The following is an 11,558-nucleotide window of genomic DNA, read 5'->3' as shown; positions in this document are numbered from 1 at the left end:
GTATGTATATATCTAAGTATGTATGTATATAAGGATATCACAATCTTCACTACAAAAACGTGTACATTATGTACATAAAATATATAATATGTACGCGTGAAAATATATTTGATATTGAGATATGGATAAGGCACAATTTATTTTCATCTTTGAGCCGTTTTAATTAAAACAATGTTAAAATTTCAACAAATTATTAATATTTTATTGATAAAGTAGTTGCTCTTGTATTGTCTGGTATTCTACATTTTGTGCTAACAAATTTTGATTCATTAGATTTCTTTAATTCGCAAAGAATCACTACATGTGCATAATTTAAAAAAAACAGACTACACATATTTTTTCGAGGAATTGTTTAGGCTTAAATCAAAAATTTTAGATATTTTTTTTCATACTCCTTATTTGTTTGCTTTTTGTTTACAATCCAACATCTGTTGAAATAACGAAATGTCAAAGTTAATGACAATTATTGGTTTATTGGGTAAAACATGCGATATCAGTATTGCCAGTTCATATTTAAAAATACCGTAATATTATTTTGTAACAGGTTATTTTGAAAATATATACCTACCGTAAATATTATTACAGTTTTGTTATTACGTCTTACGTGTGTGAAAAACTTATACATAATATGTATACTATTTGTATGACCATTTTGTATTAACATTTTTTGGATTAAATTGAACATATTAAATTTAATTGACCAACACTTGTAAAAGCAAAAATTGTTTTGTCAAAGACAATGTTATTATTTTTTTTTTAATATAACAGATATAATGTTATTTGTGTAAAGAATTACGTATTTTTAATTTTAAAAAGTAAGAGATCATTCTAATTGAATTCGAAACATGCGTATAAAAACCATTACGATTTAAAAATGATAATGAATGAATTCTAAATTGGAAGTTGTCCAAAATCAAATGACAACAATAATAATAAAAAAAACTTTCTTCTGAAATAAACTTTTTAGTAATCAATGACGAAAAACGCGCCAAAAATTGAACATTGAACTTGCATTTTTAAAATTGTTATACAACAGATATGTATATATATATAACATATTGCATGTGTACAATTTTAAAAATAGTTCTAATGATTCTCTCAAAAAATAATTTTTTTTTGTATAGTTAGGAAAATCAGTCATTCGCTTCCAAGTTCTCGTAAAGAATTGTCGTTTTTAATTGAAAAACTGAAAATTAAACAAACGAATATTTTTTTTTTGATGGTGAAAAATAAAATAAAATAAATATTTTTTGGTGAATTTTTTCGATTTCGTTATATTTTTTGCTCTCTGTATTACAGTTTTCTAAAAGGAAAAACAATTTAAAAATTAATTAAGTTTAAAATTGATTAGAAACTTTAAAATTTTCAAAAAAAAATAATATTTTTAAAATTTAAGTAATTTATTATGTAATCATAATAAAATAAATTTTTAGTTAAAGAATATTTTGTTCTAATGCAATCAGACAAGTGAATAAAATTGCAACGATTTCAAAAAGTTAAAAATAATAATAATAACAAACAAGGAAGAGTTTTACGGTATATAGTATAACACTTTTCTCACATAAGTATAAAAGTACTCAAATTATATTACTTTCTCTCGAAAATGCACACGTATGAGTTTGTTTAATAACAGGTTAATTATTGTTAGACAAATTCAGGCAAGAATATTATTAAGAGCAAAGATTTAACAACATTTATTGTTAGTTAATTATGAATTTTATCGTTTTATTTCCTTTTTTTAAAATTTTGGAAATTAAATATCATATTTGTTTTCTGAAGTTTTTAATTTAACTTGTCTTTTATATTTTGCAGTTATATTTCCAAATAGGGTGATATAAAATGTATTTGGAATGCCTCCAAATAAAATAACCGGAGTAAAAAAGGAAAAACAAAGAAGAGATAAAAACGATTATGGAGAAAATTTCATTGCTCCAGATGGAGGCTGGGGTTGGCTAGTTTGTTTGGCAGCTGGTATATCCAATGTAAGTTTGTTTAATATTCCATATTCCGCTAAAAATTTTTAAAAAATATTTTATTATGTTAGCTTTCTATTTTTCCTGGAGTTCAAGTATTTGGTTTGATTTATCGAGATAAATTGATGTCATTGAATTTTACAAACTCGCAAATCACAACGATTATGAATTCACAAAATGCCACCTCCTCTGGAACAGGTAATTTTGTATTAATATATTTAAAAATGTATAGTTACCTGCTTCATTTTTTAGGTCTTCTTAATGGTCCTATGTTTAGAAGATTAACATTTCGACAGGTTGGAATACTTGGAGCACTATTTGTTTCATTAGGTTTATTTCTAAGTTCCTTCGCTGAAACATTTACGGCTTATATGATATGTTATTCAATAATTTTTGGTATAAGAATTAAATTACATAGTGATGTTTTGAAATTGATACACATTTTAAAATTCTATTTGATACTTTAAAACCAAGGATAGGATTCGGATCCGGTATAATAGTGTCGGCAAGTTCACTTGCACTTAATACGTATTTCAAAGAGAAACGAAGAAGAGCTGCCAGTTTTACATGGACAATAACAGGTTTAGGACCATTCATTTTTCCTCATATCGTTACAGCAATTTTGCCAATTCTGGGATTTAAAGGTACTGTTTGGTTATTTACTGGAATATCTATGCATGCGCTAGCTTGTGCCTTAATATATCAACCTGTCAAATGGCATACAAAAAATACCATTGATCAAAAAATGCCAATAATAAATGAAATTACCGATGATAATACTAATTTATGCCGTTACTGCCAAATAAAGTTACAACTATCTAACCGTAAAAATTCTAAAATCTTTTCAAGTCAACTATTGTATTCAAATGAAAATTCAAAGTTAACTGAATTTGAAATTAGTACATCTGATATTGCAATGATGGCTAGAGCCAATGATGGATATTATGGATCAAGAAGCTCGCTAAATCAACTGAAAAAATTTGGGACTGTTAAAAATTTGCAAGCGCAATTTAAAGATGAATTTGGTAATGAAGGCTCCAAAATTTATCAACAAGAAAAAGAAATTCAACGTTCTGTTAGTAGCATAAATTTGGGAGCGCTGCATTGTACCTGCAATAATTCGAGAAAATTCATTGAAAACAAAGTAATATTAGAAGATGAAGAAAATCAATCAGTAGAAATGGAAGACCAAAAAACTTTAAAATGGTATGAAAAGGTTGTCGCATTCTTTGACTTGGGTCTATTTAAAGATTTGACATTTGTTAATTTAATGATGGGAATGACATTATCAACTTTTGCTGATTTTAATTTTACTGTATTAATGCCATTTTTCTTGGCAGATTTTGGATTTTCAAAAGATCAAATTGCTATATTAATGTCTATGATTGGTGGTTCTGATATTGTAATGCGGTTTGCAGTACCATTTCTTGTGGAAAACATTAAATGGGATAATAGAATATTTTTTATAATTGCTGTAAGTGGCATGACAATTGGAAGAATAGCTTTAGCTCATAAACCGCCCTATGGAGTAGCAATATTTTTATTTTTATGGATTGGAGCGTTCAAAGGTTTACGAACTATATTTTTAGCTCTTATTATACCAAGTCATGTTCCGTTGAAAAGGCTGCCGGCAGCTTCTGGATTACAACTTTTGACCTCTGGTATCTTTACATTATCTTGTGGACCTATTGTAGGTAAATATAAGTTTAGTAGTATAAGCTTATTTTCAAAAGTAATTTTAAAATTTTAATTTTTAGGGATAATTCGAGATAAAACGAATTACACACTTACGTTACATTTCTTAAATTTAATTTCGTCAACAACAGTATTTTCTTGGACAATCGAATTGATTTACAGTTGGTATAAAAAAAGAAATGAACAAAAAGACACAGAAGTGCCTCGAACTGAATTATAAATCTGTTAAAGAAAGCAAAAGCGTTTACTACACTAAATTTTGAAATTGATAATCTTATGATTTTATTTTTCTTGTGATATGTTAAGTGATATTAAACGTATTGTTTTGGTTCCTAAGGTGGGGGCAAAAGAATTATTCTGTTTAAATAGAACTCTGGATTTAAAATTTTCAGATAGAATGTGAACAAATGATTTCGTTATCTTGACCTCAATATTTCGTATGATGTGTATTAAATAGGAATTATACACTTTCCTACTTTGAATACATTTATAATAGTAAGAAAGGTGAACATAGTTTTAATAAAACATATTCATAAACTATAGTCTATTCATTTAAAAAATTGTTTCATGTCAAAATATTTCTCCAAAAAATTACCCTTGCGCTTCCTAATTTTACAAGCTTAAAATATGTAAGTTATACGCATGTTTTGAATATGATTTAAGTGATAAAAGTTTTATTTCTTATTTAAATAAAAAGAATTATAAAAATGATGGCAAAGAACTGCTTTACACACATGTTATTAATTTTTGATTAGGGTTACCAACTAATATCATAACCGAGGTTAAATAGAAATTAAAACATTACACATTAATATTAATGTTACATGCCGCTAAAAAAATTCGTTTATGAAATTCTTAAGAAAAGAGTTCATTTTCATATTAAATTAATTTTAATGCTAATTAATTCCACAACATTTTGCTAATGTGAGAAAACAAAGACATAAATTTTTTGGACGAACTATACTCATCTCTTATTAGAAATGTTTCTTTAGGGAATAACACATCTTTTCTAAAATATTTCGAACTAACCACATATAAGTGACCGTATCAGCAACAAGGAAAATTTTAGTAGTTGATTTTTCCTGTTTGATTCGCCTTTTTTTCTACACAGAAAAAATACTTTATAAAATTATTAAATTTATTGATCAGCAGTGAGTTGTAAAGTTGGAAACCTTTTTTTTTTAAATTATTATTACTGTTGAATCTTATCTTAAAGTAAGTACAATATATATTTGCGAAAGTAAATTATATAAAGATAATAGTTAATTTGAGTACTAATGCATTTATAGTGAGACAAGATTATCATAAATTTAAATTGGTTTTTATTTTTATTCACATTTTGCTCGTTACATTATTCACTTGGAAATTTCTGTTTCTATGAAAATTAAAAATATAAAAATTAAAAATAAAAATGACTATGGATCGAATTTTATTCCTCCAGATGGTGGATTTGGATGGTTAATATGTTGTGCTTCTGGTATATCAAATGTAAGTATTCTTTGAGGTTTTACAATCAAATTTGAATTAATAATTTGTTTAAATATTGTAGATGTGGATGTTTTGTATTTTTCAAAATTTTGGTTTGATTTATCAAGAAAAGTTTATGAAATTAGATTTAACTAACGCAGAAATTACAGCGATTCCAAATACTCAAACTGCAATTGCATATTTTGTTGGTTAGTTCACTTGTATTACAAATGAATGTTTAGACCCGCTATAAAATATAAGTACTATTGTATGTTTATAAAAAATTTCAATGTAAATATTTAATTTAGATCAACTTTATTTTACGCAATGTAAAAAAAATTAGGGATAGGTCATGTTAAGTGCCAATTTAATTTGAAATATGAAATTAATGCTTGGATAATGTTGTTGTTTTACAGCCGTGTTATTTAAGAAAAATTTATACGAAATATATCTTAAATAATTTGTATATACCTTAAAAATAAAGACTAAAATTTAACAGGTTTTCTTACGGGTCCACTTTTAAAACGATTTACATATAGACAAATTGGATTATTCGGATCATTATGTTTTTCACTTGGTGTATTTTTGATGTCATATGCTAACTCTTTTATAACATGTTTGATATCATATGGATTTTTTGTGGGTACGTTTGTCTTATTTGTTTTAAACTAATTTAATGTATTTATTGAAAAAAAAATCATTTTAGGTTCTGGAGCTGGTCTATGCTTCCCATCTAGTGCACTTGCAATCAATACATATTTTAAGAAGAAACGAAGAATCGCTCACACTATTTCATGGGCTATTACAGGATTTGGGCAAATATTTATGCCAACTTTAATTATATGGCTTTTAATTGAATTTAATGAAATTGAAACATCGAAAATTATTAGCGCTTTATGTTTTCACATGTTTGCTTGTAATTTACTTTATCAACCAGTTTTATGGCATGTAAATAAATTAAAAGAACAAGATACACTTAAACTTGAAAGTCAATTAATTGACAATGATGATGGATTAATGACCATTCAAGAATCTAATGAAAAACAAAATGGTGTTTTAGATTATTGTAAATTAAGCGAAGAAACATTATGGCACAAAGTTGTCATATATTTTGATTTAGATTTTTTGCGAAATCCAACATTTGTTAATATTGAAATTGGTATGATATTTCCATATTTAGCTGAATTAAATTTTGGAATTTTAACACCAATATTCTTAAATGAATTTGGATTTGAACAAGATCAAATTGTAATTATAATGACTCTATCAACAATATCTGATATTGCTGGTAGATTGATATTGCCATTGATTCTTGTAAAAACAAAAATTGAATCAAGATTTTTTTATTTACTTGGAATATTTGGACAATTGATTTCAATTTTAATGGTAGCAATATTTGGCCAAAATATCGGTTATTGTAAACTAATTATAATATCATATGTGATTTTTGGATTATTTAGAGGGTTAAAAACAGTGTATATGCAATTAATTTTACCAGAATTTGTGCCGTTAGATAGATTGTCTGGTGCAAATGGATTAAATAATTTATTGACTGGATTTTTTGCGTTAACCATTGGATCACAAATAGGTATAATATTTTGAGTTGAATATGTAGAAGAGTAATATGAATTTAGAATATTATATATTTTTAGGTGTTATAAAAGATGAAATGAATTATGTTTGGTTGCTTTATTTTTTGGGAGTCTTGCTTTTTATACCAATCATCAGTTGGGTAATTGAATTCGCATATAAATATTTAAAGTCTAGAAATTAAAAGAAAAAATTCTGCAATATGGAAATTAATTTACAAAAAAACAAAAATAGTAAAAATCATAATTTTTTGCGGCTCCATGTATTTGTTGTGCGAATGTAATCCTTCAGCGAGTTAAAAATATTTTTTTTAATGAGTTATTTTTGTTTTCAGATAAATAAATAATTCACTTTAAAAATAATTTCGAAAAATTCGTATTTAAGTCCGTTTTTTTTTTTGAATTTTGTAAATTTCCTTTTAAAAATTAAATATGTATGTATGTAATTAGATTGTAATACTAAGATTGTAAATTCTGTAACGAACAATCTTATAAATTAGTCTAGTTATATTTTATAAAATCTTAGCTCCAACTGCCATCAAAGTAAGCGGACAAATGTAATGTAATTCACAATGCTTAGGCTCGCAAGAATTTCTGTATAAAAATTTTTTCATTTTGATGGAACAACGTCAACATTTTGTTGTACTTATGAATAAGTTTTTTCATCAAAAACCTTATAAACCTTAAGGAGTCATATTAATGTCTCACGTATGTATGAATAAAGAGATAAGTCTTGTTCAATGTAGGTACCAATGATAAAGTGTCAATTATATTATCTATTTAAAATAATTATGATGATAAAGTTGAAGGTGATTATTATCACGTAAAGTAATAGTAAGTTTGATAAAATCCATATTCATATCTTAGTGAATGTATTTTTGAAAATTTTGAAAATCATCATTTAAATTTTGGGTTTACATACTGTAAAGGTGTAGAATACCCACAATGAGAAATTAATAGAAAAAATCAACATTATTCTTGTTTTGCAAAATTTCAAATTAAAATCACAAAAATGTAGCTATGCAATAAATGAAATAAATTCTTCTCCTAAATATATGCAATTACCGTTTCACTTATATTTTAGACTTTATGTTAGTTTAATATTGTATTTTATTAAAAAGGTAGGTAGTATTTAAATTACTTAAATATTAATTTCCAAAAAAAACGTGAATCCAATCTAAATGCTTGTTATCTTATCAGTTTTAGAAAACCATCACATTTTTCTTTAGTTTTATAACAAATTGAATCAAACAAATCCGTTATTTGTGTATGTTAACTGTGTTTTATATATCAGTGTATTCATAATTAAGATCTACCTACTGATTATGATTACGTAGAAATTTTATAAGAAAATATTTGTAAATGCATTAAGGACCAACTGAGTTATTGTTGTTATTATAAATTTTATTTTATTTATGTGGATTTCTAAGATTTCTTTGGAATTTTTCTATTTTTTTTTTTTTGTTCAAACTTTCAGAAAACTTATTTGATGGAAAGTTTTTACTAAGTTTAATATTTGCTATTAGGTACATAAAGAATATTTATGAGAAAAAGGAAAGTTTTTTTTAAGATACCCACTTTAAACATGAGTCACACTTATTATGAGTCTGGAATTAGAAAATTTTCGGCAATATTGTACTAATGATTGCATAAAATGATGAGGACAAATTATCTCAAGATTGGTCACTGATAGCAAACAGTTGAGTGTTTTATGAACTAAACAAACAAGCGAGAATAAGTAGGAGTTATGTCACAATTGCAAAAATTGGTTGATTCTCCTATCAGTCTTTTACAGACATCATGCATCTTTCATAAGATTCCGTTTTTCAATATGTATAAAGCCGTTCGCCTAATGTAATAAGGATACTAAATAATAGAAATAAAAATCTATTTTTTCTTAAGGAAACGAAATATAGTTACTCAATTCTTTCATTTTGCAATTACATTCATTAGATTACTATAAGCACGTATATATTTAATAGTCATCTTTTCATCCATTTCAAAAATTTACAATAATGCTGTAAATCTTTCTCAAATATAAGTAAATTGACTTTTATTTTATGTTTACAGCAGTCATTATAAATTAAATTTTAGACTACTGTGCACTAATTTTGTATTTCTATCACTTTTTTTGAAACAAAAATCTACTTCTTTGCGGTTCTAGTATATCAAAATACAATTTCTAACTCAAGTAATTATAAAAAATCAATAAAATAATAGTATCGTTCACAATAGTGTGAATTGTTATTATATGATCGCAACCGTAAAACTATTAATATAATAATTAAGCATTTGTTTTCACTTTCAAGACATTCTTCAATAAATTCCATCAAGTATGATTCATTTAAAGTAGATCACGAAGAATTATAAATTATATTTTGAAATACATATGTATGATGATTTATCACTGTTCATTCATATACATACAAATATATTTACATAATATCCCATATAGGCAAGGAAGTGAATATTTAAATTTTGATAAACTTTATATGACACACGTACGAATCTTTATTATTTGTTTATTCAAATATTTCTATACTTTCTTTATATAGGATACAATATTTGTAATCAAAACAAATCACTGTAGTTGTCATCCGATCATAACAGTTAAACTTATTCATCTAGCTACATAAAGGTACCATTCAACAGTAAATATTTTGTCTAGCATTATGAATACATAAGTATATGTACTTAATTTGATGGCAGTCATATCATTATTTAAATATTTTTATAAAGATAGCATGATGAAGTCACAGGAAATAAGATAAAAAGCATCATCCCAATTAGAATTTTGTAGAAAAAATTTTGAAATTCATATTGATTTTAATTAATACATAGAGTTAATGATTTTATACGTACAAAAGTTATAGTTGCTAGTTTGAAAATCTTATGCATAGTATAGTTAATTTTGTTTAAGGTTAAGTCACACCTACGACATACATTCAGTACTGCCACTTAAAATAATTTAAGAGCTATGAAGAACATAGACCAATAATTGGCTACTGTCCAAATTGATTCTAAGTACCACAATACAATAAGCAGCGATGCAATCGGTAAGATAACAGAAGAACTCAACGTAATTTACCGAAAGAATTAATATGAAAATTCCTTTGTTACCTAACGGTACGACCCCTTATTCAACACATTTCTCAAGCATCATTTTTCTCAATACACTTTAGTATATATTGTACATTGTTAATATTAATTACATTAGTATTGAGAAAACTATCAATGAATAAAGAATAAAATAAACATATTAATTGTGACCCCGACGTTCGTAAATGAAACCTTCATATTTGACATGGAAGTAAAAGAAACGGAATGGCAAATTTATAATACTTTTTACGTACAATTCACAATGTCAATACTTGTGGAAATTAATTTAAATATAAAAAATCAAAATATAGCGAATTTGATTAGGGCTGATTGTGTTGAAAATTAAAAATATTTGAACAATTTTTAATTGTGCGTTTGTTTCAAATCAATTCTACATAAAAGGTTTTGGTAATTGTAAAAAAAACACTTATTTACGTTTAATATAAACACAAACATCATTATTAATAATTATTATTGTTAATTTTCAACTTTCTTAAATGGAAATTGAAACAGAAAATTTAAGATGCCAATTAAAAAAATATTTTTAAAACTGACTATAATAAAAGTATTGTCAGTTAAGCAGTTGTGTAAGTCTTAACTCGGAAATATCTTGACAGTGAATTTGTTGAACACACTATTATAAGAAGTTGAAAATGAAATTGGGAGTTGCCATTTCATTACCATAACTCTTTAATGGCATTCATTGTAACGTACATGTACGGTTATAGCTGACAAAGAAGTCCACAAAGATTTTACAACAGCAACGAAAATTCAAAATTAGTTTTGACAATTGCGATTTGTTAAAAATTTGATCATTCATTTTCAAATGATTCTAAAAATTAAAAAAAAAACAATAAAAATTAAAAGCTACAAAAATATTTGAATTAAATTATCCGTAAAAATTATTCTAATTTTTTAATTAAATACATTGTTGCGGGAAAAACCTTTTTATGAAAAATTTTTAATTGTAGTAAAACAAAAATATGTTTTAAAATAACAAAATAAAATGTGTTAAATTCATGAAATTTAAATGATTTTAAATTTTTAATTAAAATGTATTATGTTGAATTTTATTTAATATACAGTAGAACTCAGATATCATAGAATCTGGACATTGTAAATCACATAGAATATGGAGAAAATAGACATATATTCAACTTTGTAATTCAATATTAAACTTGCCATCGCAACCTTACCTTGATTATTTTAAACTAAAATTCAATGTTCCAAGAGATTTCTAATCTCCTATATCGCTACTCATGTAATAGAAATTCATAATTAATATCAAATCCGAGCTGATGATTCAATTTAAAATTCAATAAAATTTAAAAATTTCTTATTCAGTCAAAGATTAAAATTTAAATAAAAACTAAATTTGCTACCCAGGTGACACAAAATATAATGTTAATGTAAATAAAACATTCTATTAAATCCTATTCAATTATTTCAGTTGAAACTAAACAATATGGGAAGAAAAAAAAAACAAATTCAGGTATATACATAACAAATGATTAAAGTGATTAAAAAAAACAACAACAATTCATATAGAAATCACTTTATAATTGAGAATAAAACTCATCTACTCGCACAGAATAAAATTCATTCGGTACTGAGCAATTCCGTTAATAAGAATAATTTTTTTTCGCTCAAATTATTTCTCATCAATTAATAATAATATAGAAGATAATTACGTGCTATAATTTTAATAATCGAGAATTTTAATTTAATTATCAAA

The 11,558-nt window shown here is 25.2% G+C and overlaps 2 protein-coding genes across 5 annotated transcripts; both read left to right on the top strand.

Annotated features, from left to right (window-relative positions):
* The first annotated feature begins 1,234 nt into the window (after positions 1-1,234).
* On the top strand, positions 1,235-4,059 carry LOC129605211 (monocarboxylate transporter 9-like). 4 transcript variants are annotated; one of them, XM_055514826.1, is made up of 7 exons: positions 1,285-1,536; positions 1,813-1,982; positions 2,045-2,171; positions 2,226-2,369; positions 2,453-2,554; positions 2,618-3,667; positions 3,731-4,059. In XM_055514826.1, exons 2-7 carry the CDS (start codon positions 1,851-1,853, stop codon positions 3,886-3,888), a joined length of 1,713 nt encoding a protein of 570 aa, XP_055370801.1. In that variant the 5' UTR covers positions 1,285-1,536; positions 1,813-1,850; the 3' UTR covers positions 3,889-4,059. The 4 variants fall into 4 exon arrangements, with proteins under 4 accessions (XP_055370800.1, XP_055370801.1, XP_055370799.1 ...); XM_055514825.1 differs by lacking the exon at positions 1,285-1,536 and adding an exon at positions 1,235-1,253 and having other exon boundaries at positions 2,453-3,667; XM_055514824.1 differs by having other exon boundaries at positions 1,287-1,536; positions 2,453-3,667.
* Positions 4,060-4,925: 866 nt separating this feature from the next.
* Positions 4,926-7,080, top strand: LOC129605580 (monocarboxylate transporter 13-like). The gene is made up of 5 exons (XM_055515439.1): positions 4,926-5,156; positions 5,218-5,344; positions 5,635-5,778; positions 5,842-6,723; positions 6,788-7,080. Exons 1-5 carry the CDS (start codon positions 5,046-5,048, stop codon positions 6,907-6,909), a joined length of 1,386 nt encoding a protein of 461 aa, XP_055371414.1. The 5' UTR covers positions 4,926-5,045; the 3' UTR covers positions 6,910-7,080.
* Positions 7,081-11,558: the final 4,478 nt, after the last annotated feature.

Source organism: Condylostylus longicornis, unplaced genomic scaffold, assembly GCF_029603195.1.
Source record: "Condylostylus longicornis isolate FDR11 unplaced genomic scaffold, ASM2960319v2 ptg000013l, whole genome shotgun sequence".
NCBI lineage: Eukaryota > Metazoa > Arthropoda > Insecta > Diptera > Dolichopodidae > Condylostylus > Condylostylus longicornis.
This window is presented reverse-complemented; position numbering and strand designations above follow the sequence as displayed.